Source organism: Salvelinus sp. IW2-2015, unplaced genomic scaffold (genome assembly GCF_002910315.2).
Source record: "Salvelinus sp. IW2-2015 unplaced genomic scaffold, ASM291031v2 Un_scaffold1060, whole genome shotgun sequence".
NCBI classification, from domain to species: domain Eukaryota; kingdom Metazoa; phylum Chordata; class Actinopteri; order Salmoniformes; family Salmonidae; genus Salvelinus; species Salvelinus sp. IW2-2015.
The window spans coordinates 9088-30248 of NW_019942712.1; the positions used below are offsets into that span (position 1 = coordinate 9088).

Consider the following 21161-nt stretch of genomic DNA (forward strand, 5'->3'; position numbering starts at 1 on the left):
CGGAGCTCCGGACTGTGGATCGTCGCCGGAGGTTCCGGACTGTGGATCGTCGCCGGAGGTTCCGGACTGTGGATCGTTCGCCGGAAGCTCCAGACGCGGGGTACTGTCGCCGGAAGCTCCGGACGGGTCTGTCGCCGGAAAGCTCCGGACTGGGTACTGTCGGCCGAAGGGCTCGGACTGGGTACTGTCGCCGGAAGCTCCGACTGGTGTCAGGTGTCGCCGGAAGCACTCCGGACTGTGGAAGCGCACGTGGAAGCCTGATGCGTGGTGCCGGAACTGGTGGTACCGAGGCTGAGGACATGCACCTCAGGGGCGAGTGCGGGGAGGAGGAACAGGACGTACTGAACTGTGGAGGGCAGCTGGAGGCTGCAGTGTAAGAGCTGACACAATGCGTCCTGGCTGGATGCTCACTTGAGCCCGGCAAGTGCGGGGGCGCTAACACAGGACGCACTGGGCTCTGCAGACGTCACCTTAGACACAGTACGCAGAGGCCGGCGGCAGGCTATCATGGTCAAGGAGGTATACTGGAGACCAGGAGCGCTGAACCGGCACCATCCGTCCTGGCTGGAGGCCCATTCTAGGCCGGCGGCAACTGCGAGGAGGCTGGAATAGAGCGCACCGGGCTAAAGAATGCGAACTGGAGAGCACTGTGCGCATCTCTGCATAACATGGTGCCTGACCAGTCACACGCTCGCACACAGTAAGCACGAGGAGTTAGCTCAGGTCTCAAACCTGACTCAGCCAATCTCCTCGTGTGCCACCCCCCCCAATTTTTTTTTATTTGGGCTGCCTCTCTGGCTCCCGTGCTAGCCGTGTCCCCTCATATCTTTGGCCGTCCTCTGCGCTGTTTCTACCTGCTTCCATGGCAGAGTCTTGTCGCCCTGCCATTACTCCCTCCCAGGTCCAGGATGTCCTCCATCATCTGCTCTGCCGGGTGCCATGATGTCCCGCTCCTGCATTCTACGACGCTGCTTGGTCCTTTTAGGTGGGTTCTTTGTGCTACGTTCGTGCGTAGTGAGGAGACATTTATATTTATTTAATTTATCTATTTATTAAAACGAATGAACACTGACACACTAAACAAAATAACAAACAAACGTGAAGCTATATAATACGAGTGCTGACAGGCAACTACACAGAAAAACCCACGAACCAAAAGGGAAAATGGCAACCTAAATAGGATCCCAATCAGAGAAGATAAACAACATAAGACTCCTCTGATTGGGAACCAATTCAGGCCACCATAGACCTACAATTACCTAGACTAAAAATCCCCATAGATAAACAAAACCCTAGACAAGACAAAAACACACATACCCACCCTCATCACACCCTGACCTGACCAAAATAATACAGAAAACATAGAAAACTAAGGTCAAGGCGGTGACACTAATGACCAAGGGGGCGTAGTGCAAGGATGCATATAATGGTATTAAGGATATGGTAAATAGTAAGGGAGTGGCATAATTTGTCCGCTATTATCCTCAGTAATTCATATTTTCCGACTAATTGGTATTTTGACCAATTACATCAAGATCTTTTCTCATCAGAATCTTTGTCAGACCTGGTCTGATTGGTCAAGAAGACAAATAGTGAAAAAATTAATTGGGGCTGGCCTTGTTGTTTTGTTATTTTTTTTACGCAGCTAAGAGTCCCTGGTAAATTCTGTTTTCTGTTTGCGCCATATGGGGCGTGAGGATCCACAACGCGAAACCATATTCGCTACTGCGCGAGAAATTCGAACTGCTCGTATTTTTTATTTTAACAGATTTGAGATTTTTACATTTTAAAATAATAAAACAGTTCTGTAGTGAATTAGGGTTTTAAGGAGGCTAATACACTTATGCAAGGATTATTGGCTATAGGTGCTGGCCAATATTGTTCTCAGACTAATTTATTTGTCAAATCTGCAAACTTTGATTAATAAAACAGATCAGTTGGTGTAGGCACTTGGCGATGCAAGACTGAGGCATAAATTTATAATAATTAGCTTTTTTATTTTCCGCACTTGAACTGATGGTATGGCATGGTGATGGTCATGTTGCTTTCAAGACAACTGGGAATTGGAAAAAAAGCGAGGTATAATCATTGAAGTCAGTGAACTTCGGTCGGAGTGGAGCTCTAGAACAGATGGAGCTTTAGAAGTATGGAGGCTCTAGCAAGATGGAGAGCTCTAGCAAGATGGACTCTAGAAAGATGGAGCTCTAGAAGATGGAGCTGGCTAGCAAGATGGAGGCTCTAGCAAGATGGAGGCTCTACACAAGATGGATGAGCTCTGAGCTAAGATGGAGCTCTAACAAGATGGAGGCTCTAACAAGATGGAGCTCTAGAAAGTATGGAAGCTCTAGCTAGATGGAGGCTCTAAGAATAGATGGAGGGGCTCTAGCAGATGGAGGGCCTAGCAAGATGGACTCTAACAAGATGGAGCTCTACGCAGATGAGGGGCTCTAGCAGATGGAGCTCTAACAAGATGGAGTGGCTAGCAAGATGGAGCTCTAGGCAAGATGGAGGGTTCTTCTTGAAAGATGGAGGCTCTAGAAAGATGGAGGGGGCTCTAGAAAAAGATGTCCGATGGTGGGTCACGCTCTCTATACAACACCGATGCATAAGGGCTAGCAGCTGTCTAGCAAGATGGATGCTCGTAAGCAAGATGGGTGGCTACGCAAGATGGAGCCGGCTCTAGCAAGAATGGAGGTGCTCTAGCAAGTTTGTTGAGCTCTCAACAGAGCTGGTAGGCGACTGCTATGCAAGATGGGACACCGTTGCTTAGAATAATGTTTTACTGAGACATTTCTTTTGTTTTCTCTAGCTAGACTCGGAGCTCTAAAGATGGAAGCTCTAGCTAGATGGAGAGACTCTGAAAGATGGACTCTACGCGTATATATTGACTGAAGAAGCTGTAGAAGCATGGAGGGCTGCTAGCAAGATGGAACTCTAGAGAAGATGGCCAAAGTTTTCAAGTTGGATGTTGAAAATGATTTTTGCCAATAGGCATTATGTGTTGGGGGTGTTGTTTGTTTAAATGCACATACCATTTAAAAAAGTTTTTAAATTTAAAGTATAATCTGATGATTTTCTAAGTGAGCTGTAGCAAATCTGCTCTATATTTTTATAGGGATAACTGTAGAAAAAAAAGCAAGGGCATTGGGGAAATTTAATGCTAAAGTGTTTCAAAATGAATCCAAGTGCAGCGCGAGATGTCGCATGCTAGCCATTAAATCTAATAAGGTAGTTATTGCAGCTATAGAGAAGTGATCTATTAGAAGGGGGGGCTTCTCAACTGTCTCCTGTTCTCATGCACTGGCTGTGAAAACAGAGAGATGGTCAATCGCAAACACCAAGTAGATCATCCATCAAACTACATGCCATCGGCATCGCAACTACATGCCATCCCATCTACTATAAATCCATGCCACTAAACATGCGGCATTCCATCTACTATATATCATCCACTACATCATCGCATCTAGCTATAGACATACACTATCTCATTCGAATCCGATTCCCATTGCCATTGTCCTGTCTGCACTAACATCATCCACGGGTCCACTTACATCCGCATGCAGTACGCATACTACTTTACACATCCATCCGGAATAACCATGGTCTCATGCTACATCCATCCAATCGCAATCATACTAATCATCCATTGGCATGGTTGCTACTACATTCTCATCCATTCCAACTATAGACAGTCCGGCATTCTGCGGCATCATCTACTAGGCACTCCATCCATCATTTCAGGCTACTTACATCCCATTGCACTCTACAATATGCATCCTCATGGTAGCAATATCCATACCATCGGCCATCATCACTCCCCTTTAGACATCACCATCTGATCTAGTACACATTTCGCATCATCTACTATACATCCATGCCATCGCATCTACACATCCATCCACTACATGCCATCCATCGCATGCCAGTGCACTAATCCATCCACTATATGCTTTCAGCGCAATCATATGTTCCATGGTTAAGTGCAAATCAAGATCAAATTCACTGCAGACAAAGGAGAAAGAGGAAGGAGTGATGATGAATTTGGACGCAGTACGATACTACTGTAAGCTCAGCCCTAATATGGTGCACTTGATACACAAAACAATGTGTTAATATATTAGTGCTGTAGGTGTTTCATTGTGTTTACATGTGCATTTAAAGAGCTGCTCTTTGGATTTTCAGAAGTCTGATGATTGTGACTTTGGTTAGAGGAGAAGGAGGGAGCATCAGTTCTGCAGGCTCTTGCATCGAAAGGTGGACGGGGGGTAAGCATTACCGCCTCTCTTTCAGGAGAAGCAGACACATTTTCCTAGGTTCTGTTTGATAGTGGCTGAAGCATCTAATATGGTCATCTAGGGCCTATGTCAGCTGCTTAGCCTTGGGTTAAAAAGCGAGGAAACACCTCGCGGCGCTGTGAACATAGGGCTCTGCACGTGACCAATCAGTTTAATTAGTTCTTTTCATTGATAAGAGAGTAGACTCGCTGTTGGTCATAGTCAAATACATACCCTAGTGGTCTGAGGTCTAGATTGGGCAGGAAGTAGGATGTTGGGGGTGCATATTAAGTCGCGTAAGCCTTTCTCTTTGTCTGAGGACAGGAACCAGAAACCATTGGAAGGTGTGGCTGGTATATCGCCTTGTCTTTTAACAGACCCACTTGCCAGTCCAACCCACCAGGATTCTTTAACGCCTACCTGCTCCTTATCCAGTCTAACCTCCCAGTAAGCACGTCTGCCCGAGGTAAAACCATGTGTTCCAAGTATATAAGCATGCTCACCCGGAGGACATACATTATCTTTACTGTCTCTCACAACTTTACCTGATGAACTAACTGTCAGATAAGGAGGAGCTGTCTTGGGATCCAATGTGACATCCACTGTTGAAGACAAACACAGAATTAGGAGATGACAATGAACTGTAACAACAACAACAATAATGATAATAATCAGAATGTATCAGAAATAAATCTAAATATTTTACCTCCAGCTAGTCTCATAGTCTCTATAGTCTCTATATCCACGAAATCTACACAAAAACAGGAACAGTGGGTAAATGTTAAATGTATTCTGTACAGTAAGTATTCTGTATTAGGGATCAATATTTGCTATACATTCTTAGAAAATAGGGTTCTTCAGCTGTCTCCATAGGAGAACCCTTTTGATTCCAGGTAGAACCCTTTTGGGTTACATGTAGAAACAAAAATGGTTCTTCAAAGGGTACCCTTTTAGGTTCTAGATAGCACCTTGCATGATAAAGGCAATATCAGAATAAATTCAGATTCTCTCTGGAAAATGTCTAAATAGATTACCTTCAGCTTGTCTCATAGTCTCTATGTCCACTATATCTACACAAAAACAGGGACAGTGGGAAAATGTTAAATGTATCCTGTACAGTAAGTATTCTGGATCAATATTTGCCATATGATAAAGAAATGTCTTACATTGCAGTGATTGAATGCACTGAATATGGTCCATAGGTAGTGTTTATAATTTAGTGTCCATTGACTTGATTTAGTACTAATTTAAAGTTTTAATTGTATTCTCTTACAGGATCAATGTAGGCCTAGTTACAGTATAATATACCACAACATTTAGGACACATGGTTATAAAGTTAAGCATTGGAAATCAAATTATGAACACTGACATTGAAAAGTGTGATGTGGTTAAATAGATTCCTTACCTCCAATAGGTATATGTGTTGATTTGTTTCCTGAAAAGCAAAACACACATGAGTTTTCAATCCAATCTTAAGATTACTTGCCTAATGTTTTCTCATGTAGGTAATCCAAATAGGGTGGAAAGAGGATTCCATATCCTCTTAGGCTCAAGTTCAAATTTGACCCAGTCTAACATTTGAATTGCATTGTAGGCCAGTCTAGTCTAACATTTTCATGGCATTGTATGCTTATCAATATATAGTATAACTATCAAACCAAAACACAGCCCTGACCTCTCTTTTTGTAGAGCACACCGACGAAGACAACGGACAGGAGCAGAAGCAGAGATAAAATGATGACAGCTGTTTGCAGTCCAAGAGAGATTGTGATGGCCATCCATAACCTTGACTTTGTTTGTACATAAGCATTTTGCCACCTTGGAAGTATGCTTGGGGTCATGTCCATTTGAAGACCATTTTGCGACCAAGCTTTAACGTCCTGACTTTGTCTTGAGATGTTGCTTAATATATCCAACATACTTTTCTCTCATGATGCTATCTATTTTGTTGAAGTGCACAGTCTCCTGCAGCAAGACCCCCACGATCATGTTGTGCCAGACTGACCCGTGCTTTACGGTTGGGATGGTGTTCTTCCAAGCTTGCAAGCCTCCCCATTTTTCCTCTCAACATAACGATGGTCATTATGTCCGAACAGTTTCTTTTTTGTTTCATCAGACCAGAGGACATTTCTCGAAAAGTATGATCTTTGTCCCATGGTGCAGTTGCAATCTGTAAGTCTGGCTTTTTTTTATGGCGGTTTTGGGCAAGATGGCTTTCTTCCTCTGAGAGCATTTCAAGGTTATGTCGTATAGGACTCGTTTTAACTGTGGATATAGATACTTTCTGTACCGGTTTCTCAGCATTTACAGGTCCTTTGCTGTTGTTTTGGGATTGATTGCACTTTTTTTCGACCACAGTTCGTTCATCTTAGGAGACAGAACGCGTCTCTTCCTGAGCGGTATGCACAATGCTGCGTGATCCCATGGGCTTAATATTGCATACTATTGTTTTGTACAGATGAGCGGGTACGTTCAGGCGTTTGGAAATTGCTGCAAGGATGAACCAGAACTTGTGGAGAGGTCTACCTTTTTTCTGAGGTCTTGGTGATGTCTTTTTGATTTTCCATGATGTCAAGCAAGAGGCACTGCAGTTTTGAAGGTAGGCCTTGAAATACATCCAAGGTCATCCAATTGATCAAATGATGTCATTCGGCCTATCAGAGCTTCTAAAGCCATGATAATGCATTTTCTGGAATTTTCAAAGCGTCTTAAAGGCACGTAACTTAGTGTATGTAAACTTCTGACCCACTGGATTGTGAAATACAGTGAATTCTAAGTGAAATAACTTGTCTGTAACAATTGTTGGAAAATTACTTGTCATGCACAAACTAGATGTCCTAAAACCGCACTTGCCAAACTATAGTTTGTTAACAAGGAAATTTGTTGGATGGTTGAAAAACTAGTTTTAATGATCCAACTAAGTTGTAGTAACTCGACTTTACTGTACATACATGCCTCACACACAATCTCAACACACACACACGCAGGAAATTTGCTGAAATCTTTTCTCATATATGAATGTATGTGTGATGTGTTTTGTATCATCAGATTGTTTGTCGTTCACAGAGAGGTGACTACCTGTGGGTGCCGGTGTGGTGCATTTGGAATGTGGTAGAACACACTGCGTGTCATAGTTACTTAGTTGAGTTGACTCGTGAGTCTCTCATGCTCCCTCTTGCTTCTCTCATAGGAGCCGGGGTGTCTTTCTCCAGAAAGACTGTATGGACGCAAGACAGCCCGACTGCAGTCAGGGACGACCTCAGAGTCAGCTGACTAACACAGTGTTCCCAGCAGGAACTCTGGAAAAACTCTGGTCACTAGAGGGTAACAAACCACAGACACACAAACACACACACAACGCAACACACGCACACACACGCAAACACACGACGAACTAAACTGCACCCCCCCCTTATAGTGTTGCAAGCCAAGTCAAATCCAGGGAGATTCCCTCCGATCCATGTTAAACATCCAGGTAGATCTCCAGATATAGTGGATATCCGGTAGATCACCTCCAGACGCAGTTGGAATTGCATTTTGAACGTTCTCAGGAGGTCGGAGGCTCGTCAATCCGTCCACTAGTGGTGCAAAAAAAACAGTACTGGAGCTAGCAACCCGGTTCTATATGACAGACTGTGCTGTTCAGGACACAGCCATCCATTACACATTTAGTTATCAAGTCTTAATACATCGTTGAAAACTTAACAGTGGTAGTCATTTTTCTGTTTTTAACCTTAATTGTAACCAATCAGAAAATGGCTGAAGTTAATCTTAGAAGTTGTTTATGTCTCTAAACCCTATATGCCTAACCCCTTACTTAGCCATCGGCGCACTAGGGGGAACGCTATTCTCACCATCAAGTAGGCTTTCATTTAAAGCAACTTCAAAATTTGACGTTTTGGAGACAACATCTATTTTGCAGTGAGACTGTGAGAGCTTGTTGATCAAATCAGATCAAGTAAGGGGCTCAGAGGCTCAGAGGGCTGCGGAGGCCAACACTCAGCAAGCTGCCAGATATCGTTTTTTACAGGTTATGTTGGAGGTTGTGTTGTGGTTTGTTTATGGTTCTACTGGTGTTGGCTCTGGTCGTTGTACCAGGTGTGACGGGAAGCAGAATGTGTGAAGGTGAAATGAAGTGAATCAATCTCGACCGCTTGTTCGGAACCTAACATACTGGCGTCACTACATCTTGCTGCCTGCTAGTCCAGTATTCTCCTCTGGCCGCTCTCCTCTCCTGTCCAATGGGTTGTGCTTCTTGATACCCAACAGGTTGTTGTTCAACTGCCATTCCATCTTTCTGAACCTATATGTAGTTGAGCATGGACAACACTGTGGTGTGTTCCAAGTGAACAACCTAGTCATTTGAATGTGCTTGTGCAAGATGAAAAGTAGTCAAAGACTTATATGAATGGGAGGCCCACACTGTGTTTGTACAATCTCTCCTTCCCTCCACGCGGCTCTTATGATTTTAGTTTCTCTCCCACTCTCTTTGATAATCCTCCCACTTCTTGATTACTCCTCCATCTCTTTTGATACTCCTCCCTTCTCTTTGATTGCTTCTCCCAAAACTACATCTTCTGATCTATACCTCCCACATACCCTCTTTGATTTCTCTCCATTACCTCTCTCTTGCATTACATCCTCCCCACCGTCTTTTGTTCTAAATTTTGATTTCATATATATGATTGCTATAATTCTCTTTGAATTGCTCTGCCCACCAAATCTCTTTGATTTAACTCCTCCCCTCTCTATTGATTGCTCCTCACTCCCATATTTGATATAGATATCTCTCTTTGATTACTCCTCCACCTCTCTTTGATAAATATACCTCTCTTGATATAGATATCCCACCTCTCTTTGATTGCTCCTCCACATCTCTATTGATTCCTCCTCCTACCTCTCATTTGATTGCTCCTCCAACAATATATATATGATTACTCCTCACAATATATATATATAGATATATCCTCCCTCTCTTGAATTTCTCCTCCTTCTCTTTTGATTACTTCCTCCACTTCTCTTTGATTGCTTCCTGCACCTCTCTTTGTTATTACTCCTCCCCAACCTCTCTTGTTGCTCCTCCCCTCTCTTTGCTTTCTCCTCCACCTTTCTTTTGATTACTCCTCCACTCTTTTGATTACTCCTCCACCTCTCTTTGATTACTCTCCCACTCTCTTTGATTACTCCTCCCACTCTCTTGCTTTGCTCCTCCCATCTCTCGTTGATGACTCCTCCAGCTCTCTTTGATTACTCTCACCTTCTTTTGATTACTCCCTCCACCTTTCTTTGATTGGCTCCTCCCACCCTCCTTTGCTCTTCATCTTTTCCTTACCCCCCATTATCTAAGCACGCAGGGCTGATGTTTGGCTGTTTTAGCAAGCAGGGCTGATTGTTGTGTCCCTCAGCAGCAGGGCTTGATGTTGTGTCTCAGCAGCAGCGGCTGATGTTGTGTCTCAGCACAGGGTGATGTTGTGTCTCAGCAGCAGGCTGATGTGTGTCTTAGGCAGCAAGGGCTGATGTTGTGTGTGCTTTGTCGTTTTTCAGAGAAAGTATCACTGCGAAGGCTCAACCAGCTCCTGGACTGTGGTGAGCACCACGATTACCCACAAACACGCTCACTAACACCCCACTCGCCCTCCCCTTTTGTAGGTAAGGGTGCAATTAATTATTGTGTGTGTGTGTGTTGTGTGTGTGTTGTGTGTGTGTGTGTGTGTGTGTGTGGTGCTGTGTGTGGTGTGTGTGTGTGCTGTGTGTGTGTGTGTGTGTGTGTGTGGTGTGTTTGTGTGTGTGTAGGTAAAGGGTGTGATAATGTGTTTCATGCTACTACGGCCGAGAGACGGCTCTACCTGCTTCTGCTGGACGCAACGAGCTCAAGCAACCAGAACTTCTGCACCCAAGAACCCTGGACTGTTGTCAAACAATGGTACACTCTCCTCTCTATCCATCTCCCCATCTTCTCCTCTTGGTTTTGGGGACTGTCAGTGGTGTTGAAAGTGGTCATACAAATATCCCCTGTGTGTGCATGTGTGTTACAACTGTGTTATAATTTGTAATCTGCAGGTGTGAGGGAAAGAGTCATGCATATGTGGGGCTTGATCCGGTCTTTCGGGGCCCTGCTACGGAAGCGTACAATCCCTGGAGGTTTTCCTAGCACCTGTCTGGGAGGCTGTAGTACAAAAGCTTATCAAGCTAAGTGGCAGAATAGAGAAGAGAGGAGGAAGGGGAGGGGAGGAGATTGAGTAGGGGATTATGAAGGAGAGGAAGAGAAGAGGAAGGATGGAGAGAGGAAGAAGGAGGGGAGGAGATGAGGAGGGGAAGGTGAGGAAAGAGAGGAAACCAGGAGGAGGAGAAGAGAAGATGAGGAGTGGAAGAAGATGAGATGAGGAATGGAGATGAGGAGAAGGAGAGGAGGGGAAAGGTAAAAGAGGAGACCAGGAGAGGAGAAGAGGAGATGAGGAGAGGGAGATGAGGAGATGAAACAAGAATACGCAAGGAGATGAGGAAACAAGAATAGGAAGGAGAGGGAGAGAAGATAGGAAATGAGGAAGCTATGTAGATATTGAGATTGGTAGAGAGGTAGCCACTCTAGACTTATGGGAGACACAGGTCCTCTGACTGTAACCTACTCAGCCTAAGTGTCTATGGCCTGGCTCGGCTGCTGCCACTTCCTGTCCTCCTCCATCGGTGATCCTGTCTCATCTACTGCTGGCTACATTGAACCCATTATTAAGTGATGGTTGATACACGCATGACTGAATCTTTTTATTTGTGTTTTTCTTTTCATTCAACAGGAAGAACTCGACTGGATGCCCTTTTACTCTGGATTTACTCCCTAATCAAAACGATGAACTCACCGATAAATCAACTAAGCAACGCAATCATAAGTCAATGTTGCAGAACAGTGACTGTATGTTTGTTGTGTAGCTCAGCCTTCATGTTCACTACCAGTGTTTTTAGAGCACACAACCCTACTATGTAATGATTTGGATGTTAAACAAGATTGTTACCATTAAAATAAAATTCAGTGTGAGGCAGCTGAGATTGACTTTTTCTTTCTGAACCAGAGAACGTTTTTCTTATGTTTTTACCATGTTTAGTCGTGCCTGGACTCTAGCCTGGAAGACTATTTACACAAATAGACACTTTTCTTGGTATTACACAATGAATACTCTGGAAGTGATAATAGCCGTTAGCTACTCAAAAAGGTGTGAATTAGCGAATAAAAAATAAATATATACAGTTGAAATCAGAAGTCTACATACACTTTGGTTTGGAGTCAATTAAAACTCATTTTTCAACCACTCACAAATTGTTGTCACGGTCGTTTCGTATGAAAGAAGGTGTGACAACGTGGCAGCGTGGTAATGTCAGTGCTTTTTTTATTAAAAACACTGAGACAAATAACAAATTAGACACGAAACAGTTCTGTCTGGTGCAGACACAAAAGCAGAAACAACTACCCCAAGAATGTGGGAAAAAGCCTACCTAATATGGTTTCAATCGAGACACCCGATATGACAGCTGCTCTGATTGAAACGCAACCCGGCAAACCCAAAGAATCAAAACATAGAAAATAACAAGAATACCCCCAAATAACACCTGACAAACCAAATGAGACATAAAAAGCTCCTCTACGGTCCGGGCGTAACAATTTGTTGCATGACACAAATATTGTTCACAATTGTTTACAGACAGATTATTTCACTTATAATTCAGTCTGTATACAATTCCAGTAGGTCAGAAGTTTACATACACTAAGTTGATGTGGCTTTAACAGCTTGGAAAATTCAGAAAATGATGTCATGGCTTTAGAAGCTTCTGATAGGCTATTGACATCATTTGAGGTCATTGGAGGCTTGGTACCTGTGGATGTTTTCAAGGCCTACCTTCAAACTCAGCGCCTCTTTGCTTTGACATCATGGGAAAATAAAAGACATCAGCAAGACCTCAGAAAAAAATTGTAGCCTCCAAGTCTGGTTTATCCTGCGACAAAACTAAAGACTGTTGATAGTGCTGGTTAAGTTTAGAGCAGACTTTTATTATGGACAAACTTTCTCCCATCCTACACCTGTTGTATCAATATGTTTTGAGCGTGACAGTTTAAATCAGGGTTACTACAAGCAGTTTAGTCACTCAACTTGCTCAAATTTCCACATTATTTACTAAAAGAATTTAGTTGAGGTTTAGTGAATGATTTGAAATATTTAAGGACTAACTTAGTCTTGCACCCCCTCTGAAACTTAACTGCGAGCTCTTTGCTTAGGTTGGTTCAGGTCATTTCAGGTTGCTGGTGCTGTGTAGCTGACGTGTATGTGTTGAGTCATCCAGCATACTAGACAGGCGGGCTTTACTCAAAGCAGTGGGATGTCTTAGTAAAGATTGAAAACAAGTAAGGGGACCTAGAGCAGCTGCCTGGGGAATTCCTGATTCTACCTGGAATTATGTTGAGAGGCTTCATTAAAGAACACCCTCTGTGTTCTGTTTGGATCAGGTAAACTCTTTATCCCAATATAGCAGGGGATGTCAATGCCTAACAGCATACGTTCCATAGCAGACCTGATCGATAACGTAAAGCTGCCTGAAAGCCTAACAAAACAGCCACAATCTTTTTATCATCAATTTTCCCTACTTCAGCCAATCATTCATTTGTGTAAGTGCTGTGCTTGTTGAATGGTCCTTCTTAATAGCGTGCTGGAAGTCTGTTTGTCAATTTGTTTACTGTGAAATAGCATTTATTGGTCAAACACCATTGTTTTCCAAACTCTACCAAGGTTTGGTAACAGGCTGATTGGTGCGACTATTTTGAGGCAGTAAAGGGGGCTTTACTATTCTTAGGTAGCGGGAATGACTTTTGCTTTCCCTCCAGCCTGAGGGCACCCGCTCTCTTTAGTAGGCTAAATTGAATATATGAAAATCGTTTTCGCTATTACTTCAGTAATTTTCCGTAAGTTGTTCCAGACCTCGTGGTTTGTCATTGTTGATACGACAACAATCATTTTTTATTCATCCACATCTCTATTATGGTTTAAAATGGTTTCACTGTCCAGATCATCTACGACTTGTAAGATATCCAGAACAATGTGTGCCTGATTTACCTCCTCTACTCTACGCTGTCCTAGTCACAACTAATGAAGAACAAGGCATACTACTTGATTTGTTTTTATGGATGTCAGTTTTTTTTTATTTCATTTTTTTTGTCATTTACAATATTACATTGGCACAGTGTAAATAATACTAATCAACAATAAAATTTGACAGCTTATTAATTGGTATTATTGGTGTCTGCATTAATATACTTCTTTTCAAGGGAACTTCTGAAGTGTTTCCCCATTAATGTGACAGATACATTAGCAGGAAAAACATTAGCATTACCGGCACATTTACTGAAAAATAATCCTTGTAAAACAAATATGTAATAATAATACATTTTTACGGAGAAACACATCTTAAACTGACACGTTAGAATTTTTCTGACGTTCTACAAATTGTAGCAAATACATGGAATTAGAAATGATGTAATACAAAAAAAATCACTAAATATATATTTGGAAACATCCTATCAAAATAAAACATCCTAATTCGTGTAAAACATTCCTAACCGTGAAAATGTTCCCAGACGTTTCAGATTGTGTTCTCAGTTCGTCCTGTCCATCCTGGGGGGTTTTTTTTCCCAACTCTTGACTGCACGGCAGGCATGACTCACACACCAACATTAGTTTGCCGATGAGCAACAAAGTGGTTGGCCTGAATCACAACAAATGACGAGACAGCCTATAAGGGAGGAGGTCAGAGACCTGACGTGTGGTGCAGGACAACACCTCTCCCTCAACGTGATCAAGACTAAGGAGATGTTGTGGCTACAGGAAAAGGAGGACTGAGCAGGCCCTCATTCTACAATTGACTGGCTAGTAGTGAGAGGTTGAGAGCTTCAAGTTTTGGTGTCCACATCACCAACAAACTACATGGTCCAACACACCAAGACAAGTTTGTGAAGAGGGCAAGAACAAAACGCTATTCCCTCAGGAGACTAGAAGATTGGGCAATGGTACTCAGATCTCAAAAGGTTTACAGCTGTCCACCATCGAGGGCATCCTGATTGGTTGCATCACTGCCTGGTAAGGCAACTGCTTCGGCTCCGACCGAAGGCACTACAGAGGGTAGTGTGTACCGGCCAGTCATCACCGGGGCAAGCTTCTGCATCGCAGGACCACTATACCAAGGCGTGTCAAAGAAAGGCCCTAAAATTGTCATAAGACTGTTGTCTCACACGGCAGAGGCGGTACCGAGCGCCAAGTCTAGGTAAGAGGCTTCTAAACGCTTTCCTACCCTGCTATCTCTGTTATTATTTATGCAATAGTCACTTTAATAACTCTACCTACATGTACATTATTACTCAATTACCTCGACTAACCAGTGCCCGCCATTGACTCTGTACGGGTACCTGTATATAGCCTCGCTATTGTTATTTACTGCTGCTTGTATTATTTGTTATTATATTTTCTTTAATAATTTTGTTACTTTCTTGTTACTTCATATTTTTGTTGGTTAAGGGCTTGTTAAGTAAGCATTTCATATAAGGTTTACACCTGTTGTATCGGCGAATTTGACTAATACAAATTTGATTTGATTGTGACGTGGTATTTGCTCACAGCGTGAACACTTAATTTTTTTAATATATTTTTATTTAACCTTTATTTAACGCCGGTAGGCTAGTTGAGAACAAGTTCTCATTTACAACTGCGATCTGGCCAAGATGAAGCACCGTTCAATAATTGCATTGCGTGTCTCTTTATGTGGATTGCTGAGATCGTGGCGATGTCTCTCTCCACATCTTTCTCTCCCTTCGAATTAGCCTAGCTAGCATAATTAGTGTCAGCCTGGTCGAGCTGGGTTGTTTCAGGGTGTGCAGTTTTTAGCTTTGGTTTTTCAAGATAAATGACGAGGTAAAATAACTGATGGGTAGTAGTGGAAAATTATATCGATATCAGTCCGCACTTTTTAAAAATAATATTGCTTATGAAAGAATGCAATTGAGTGAATGCTTGTCTTGGCTGTGTGGCTGAAATTAGACAATAAAATAAATATTATTGGCAATATCACATGGTTAGCAGTGTTTTTGTGTTGTGTAGGCGAATTATGCTTGTGCTTCTAGTTCCGACAGTGCAGTACTATTAACACTAATCTAACAATTCCACAACAACTACCTAATAACACAAAATTTAGTAAGGAATATGGACATATGGATGAGCAATGTGTCACGTTCCGTCGTGTGAGGAGACCTATTTATTTTATTTTATTTATTTATATTTATCTATTTATTAAAACGAATCGAACCTGAACAAACTAAACAAGATACAAACCAACGTGACGCTATATATACGAGTGTGACAGCAATACACGACAAAGAACACACGAAGCAAAAAAGGGAAATGGCAACTCTAAATAGGACCCGAATCAGAGCAAACGATAAACAGCTGCTCTGCTTGGGAAACAATTCGGCCACCATAGACTACAATTACCTAGACTTACAAAATCCCATAGATCTACAAAAACCCTAGACCAACAAAAACACTCCCACCTCCATCAAGACCCTGACTGACAAAATATACAGAAAACATAGAAAACTAAGGTCAAGGCGTGAACAGTACCAACGGTGCGGACTCCTGACGCAAACCTGAACTTAAGGGGAGGGTCGGGTGGCATCTTACTCGGTGGCGCTCTGGTTCTGGACGGCCCCCCAATTTACACTGGGTCCCTCCGCCTTTGTCAGAGTTGGAACCGTGGCTCATCCCGGAGGCTCCGGACTGTGGATCGTCGCGGAGGTTCGGATGTGGATCGTCGCGGAGGTTCCGGACTGGTACTGTCGGCCGGATCGCTCCGGACAGCGGGGTACTGTCGCCGCGAAGCCCGACTGGGTATGTCGCCGGAAAGCTCCGGACTGGTACTGTCGGCCGGAAGCTCGGACTGGGTACTGTGCCGGAAGCTCCGTGACTGGGTACTGTCGCCCGGAAGCTCCGGATGGGTACTGTCGCCGGAGCACTCCTGGACTGTGGAAGCGCCACTGGAAAGCATGATGCGTGGTGCCGGAATTGGTGGTACAGGCTGAGGACATGCACCTTCAGGGCGATGCGGGGAGGAGGAACAGGACGCTACTGGAATGTGGAGGGGCCTGGGAGATTTGCAGTGTAAGAGCTGACAAATGCGTCTGGCTGATGCTCACTTGAGCCCGGCAAGTGCGGGGGCGCTAACACAGGACGCACTGGGCTCTGCAGACGTCACCTTAGACACAGTACGCAGAGCGCGGCAGGCATATCATGGGTCCAGGAGGTTACTGGAGACCAGGAGCGCTGAACCGGCACCCATCCGTCTGGTGGAGGCCCATTCTAGCCGGCAACTGCGAGGGAGCTGGAATAGAGGGCACCGGGCTAAAGATGCGGACGTGGAAGACACTGTGCGCATCTCTGCATGAACATGGTGCCTGACCAGTCCACGCTCGCAACAGTAAGCCGAGGAGTTGCTCAGGGTCTCAAACCTGACTCAGCCCAATCTCCTCGTGTGGCCACCCCCTCACCCAATTTTTTATTTGGCTGCTCTCTGGCTCCGTGCTACGTGTCCTCATATCTTTTGCGTCCTCTGCGCTGTTTCTCCTGCTTCCATGGCAAGTCTTGTCGCCGCTGCATCTTACCTTTCAGGTCAGGATGTGCCTCAATCATCTCTTCCGGGTGCCATGATTCCCGCTCCTCATTCACGACGCTGCTTGGTCCTTTTATGGTGGGTCTTCTGTCACGGTTCTGTCGTAGTGAGGAGACCAAGGCGGCAGCGTCGTATGGTACTTCGTATTTAATTAAAACGAATGAACACTGGAACAAACTAAACAAACTACAAAACGAAAGTGAAAGCTATATAAATACGAGTGCTGACAGGCAACTACACAGACAATAACCCACGAACCAAAAGGGAAATGGCAACCTAAATAGGTCCTCAATCAGAGACACGATAAACAGATGCCTTGATTTGGGAACCAATTCAGGCCACCATAGACCTACTTACCTAGACATACAAAACCCCATAGATAACAAAAACCCAGACAAGACAAACACACATACCACCCTCTGTCACACCTGACCTGAACCAAAATAATTCAGAAACATTTTAGAACTAAGGTCAGGGCGTGAACAATGACAAGGGGCGTAGGCAAGATGCATAAATGGTATTAAGATATGGTAAATATGGGGAGTGGCAATTTGTTCCGCTAATTATCCTCAGTAATTCATATTTTCACTAATTGGTATTTTGACCAATTACATCAAGATCTTTTTCATCAGATCTTTCAGACCTGGTCTGATTGGTCCAAAAGACAATAGTGAAAAAATTAATTGGGCTGCCTGTGTAACGCAGGCTAAGAGTCGGTAAACTGTTTTCTGTTTGCCATATGGGCCGTGAGATCCACACCGAAACCTTCACTTAACTGGCGAGAATCAACTGCTCAGTGATTTTTTATTTTAACATGATTTGGAGATTTTTACATTAAAATAATAAAACAGTCTGTAGGAATTAGGTTTTTTAGCAGGAGGCCTAATACACTTATCACAGGATATTGGCTATAGGCCTGCTGCCAATATTGTTCTCAGACAATTTATTTTCAAATCCAAACTTTGATTAATAAAACAGATCAGTTGGTGTAGCACTTGCGATGCAAACTGAGCATAAATTTTAATAATTAGCTTTTTTATTTTTACTTGAACTGATGGTTGCATGGTGATGGTCATGTTGCTTTCAAAGACAACTGGGACCTTGGAAAAAAACGAGGTTAATCATTGAAGTCAGTGAACTTCGGTCGGAAAGGATGGAGCTCTAGAAAGATGGAGCTCTTATGAAAGATGGAGTTAGAAAGTGGCCAAGTTTTTCAAAGTTGATGTTGAAAAATGATTTTCCCAGTAGTTTTGTGTTTTGTTTTTATGCACATACTCTAGTGTCAGTATAATCTGATATTTTCTACGTGAGAGTATATATTACAAACTGTCACAGGGGAAAATTGACAATTTCAATTAATGTCACCAGATGGCTTCTAACCATTAAAATAATAATAGTGAAGCCCTATAGAGAGGTGGCTCTATTGCAAGGAGTTCTCACTGTCTCCTGTTCTCTGCACTGCTGTGAAAAACAGGATGGTCAAACAACTAAGCAAGTAGCATCCATCCACTCATCATCCATCCCACTACATCCATCCCATCTACTACATCCATCAACTACTAATCCATCCATCCATCCATCCACTACATCCATCCATGCCCTACTCACATACATCCTACATCCATCCATCATTATCACGTACATCCATCCATGCACTACATGCATCCGTACATCATCGCAACTACTACACTCCTAATCTACATATCATCCACTACTCCACATCATCTACTACATCCCTCACTACATCCATCCATCTACTACATCCACACCTACATCAATCCATCCACTACATCCTCGATCCATCCATCTAATCCACTAATCCATCCATTCCACTACTCACTATACACTGCTTTCACAATTCTCGTTTCCCATGGTAATCCAATCAAATTGCCTGCACAGCAAAGGGAGAGAAGAAGAGATGCGGATGAATTGGACAGTAAGAATACCTACTGTACTCACCCTAATTGAAGTGCACTTGATACACAAAACAATGTGTTAATTACAATGTGCTCTAGTTTTCAGACATTTAAAGACTGTTTTTGGATTAGAATCTGGATGATTGTGATTTGGTTAAAAGCTACTTTGGTTAGAGGGCATCAGTTCTCAGCCTTCTTCAGCAGGAGGAGAGACATTACCTCTCTTTCGAAACAGACACTTTTCAGGTTCTGTTTTATAGTGGCTGACATTAATATCGTATGGGTTGGTCACTTTACTGGGTTAAAAGCGGAACCCCTCCTGTGAACATAGCTCCCACGGTGGACAATCAGTTTATTGTCTTTTGATCATTGAAAAAAGAGAGTACTTCTTGGTAATAGTCCAATAACCCTAATGTTGAGGTTAGGAATGGCACGAACACAGCTGGACATAGCTGGACATAGATACAATCGGGGGCTCATTTAAGCCGTAAGCCTTTCTCTTTGTCTGAGACAGGAACAGAAACCATGAAGGTGTGGCGGTATAATCGCTCTTGTTTTTACACAGACGCAGCATTGCCAGTCCAACCCACGCAGGATTCTTTAATGCCTCACCATCTCTTATCCAGTCCAACCTCCCAGCTAAGCACAGCTGCAGAGGTAAAACCAAGTGTTTCCAGTATTAAGCATGCTCACTCCGGAGGACATACATTTCTGACTGCTCTCTCAAATTTAGCCATTTGAACAACTGTCAATAAGGAGGAGCGTCTTGGGATCGCAATGTGACTCCTGTTGAGGACGAAACACCGAATTAGGAAGATGACAATGACCCGTAATAACAACAAACAATAATGGATATAATCAGAATGTATAGAAATGTTTGCCAATATTTTACCTCCACTTTGTCTCATAGTCTTTATTGTCTCTATATCCACGAAATCTACCAAAACAGGAACAGGGGTAAATGTTAAATGTATTTTGTACAGTTAAGTTATTCTGTTTAGGGCATAATATTGCTATACACTCTTAGAAAAAGGGTTCTTCAGATGGTCCCATAGGAGAACCCTTTTGATTCCAAGGTTAGAGACCTTTTTGGGTTACATGTAGAAACAAAATGGTTCTTCAAAGGGTAACCCTTTTAGGTTTGATATGCACCTTGCATGATAAAGGCAATATAAAATAAATTCAGATTCTCTCTGGAATGTCTAAAATAGATTAGCCTTCAGTTGTCTCATAGTCTCTATATCTACAGAAACAGCGGGACGTGGGAAAATGTTTATGTATTCTGTACAGTCAGTTTCCTGGATCAATTTGCCCTATGATAAGGAATTTCTTACAATTGCGGTGACTGAACGGCACTGAATTATGGTCTAGGTAGTGTTTATAAATTTGTCCATTTGACTTGATTTAGTAGCTAATTTGAGTTTTTACTTGTATTCTCTTTACGGATCAATGTAGGCCTAGTTCAGTATAATATACCACAACATTAGGCCATATTTATAAAGTTAAGCATTGAAAAAAAAAATCTGAAACTGACATTGAATAAGTTGTGATGTGGTTAAATAGATTCCTACCTATCTAGGCACATGTGTTGATTTGTTTCTGAAAAGCAAAACACACATGATTTTTCAATCATCATAGGAGGCGATAAAGGTGGGCTTAGGAGAATTGACTTGATGATTGCCCTAATGTTTTTCTCATGTAGGTAATCAAATATGGTGCGAAGATGGATTCCATACCCTCTTTTAGGCTTAAGTTTTCAAATTTGACCCAGTCTATACATTTTAATTGCATTGTCATGCCTTCTCAATATTAGTCTACTATAAAACAAAACACATCTGACCGTCTCTTTTTGGTAGAGCACACGATGAAGATAAAAACGACAGGAGCAGAACAGAGATAAAATGCTGACAGCTGTTTTGCAGTCGGATGAAGTCTCTGAATGGAAAGAAGGTATCTCCTTATTTCATTCAACAAACTGGTGAACACACACACACACACACACAACACACACCCACACACACACCACACATCACACAACACACACCACACACACACAACACAGGCACCACACAACACAAACACCCACACACCACAACACACACAAACCACACAGCACTTGTGATTGGTTCAGATCAGCATATGCTATAGCAGAAAGAAACACGGTTTATTATCCTTTACTTTACTAGTACAAGCCAAGGTTCGTAGGTCATCTTCCTCCAACTCCTCCCTTCAGACAGAACCAGAGAACAGGATACCGAGGGAGCGCTGGCTATG

The 21161-nt window shown here is 42.9% G+C and overlaps 1 protein-coding gene across 1 annotated transcript in view; it reads right to left on the reverse strand.

Annotated features, from left to right (window-relative positions):
* Positions 1 to 407: 407 nt before the first annotated feature.
* Positions 408 to 21161, reverse strand: part of LOC112069629 (butyrophilin subfamily 1 member A1-like) — a 29957-nt gene continuing 9203 nt past the window's right edge. Inside the window, exons 5-11 of the mRNA XM_070438625.1 lie at positions 15987 to 16427; positions 5954 to 6068; positions 5684 to 5713; positions 5312 to 5347; positions 4984 to 5028; positions 4512 to 4879; positions 408 to 623 (exon numbers count right to left, since the gene is read on the reverse strand). Of these exons, the coding sequence (XP_070294726.1) occupies positions 408 to 623; positions 4512 to 4879; positions 4984 to 5028; positions 5312 to 5347; positions 5684 to 5713; positions 5954 to 6068; positions 15987 to 16427 (1251 nt within the window). The remainder of the gene's footprint in view (positions 624 to 4511; positions 4880 to 4983; positions 5029 to 5311; positions 5348 to 5683; positions 5714 to 5953; positions 6069 to 15986; positions 16428 to 21161) is intronic.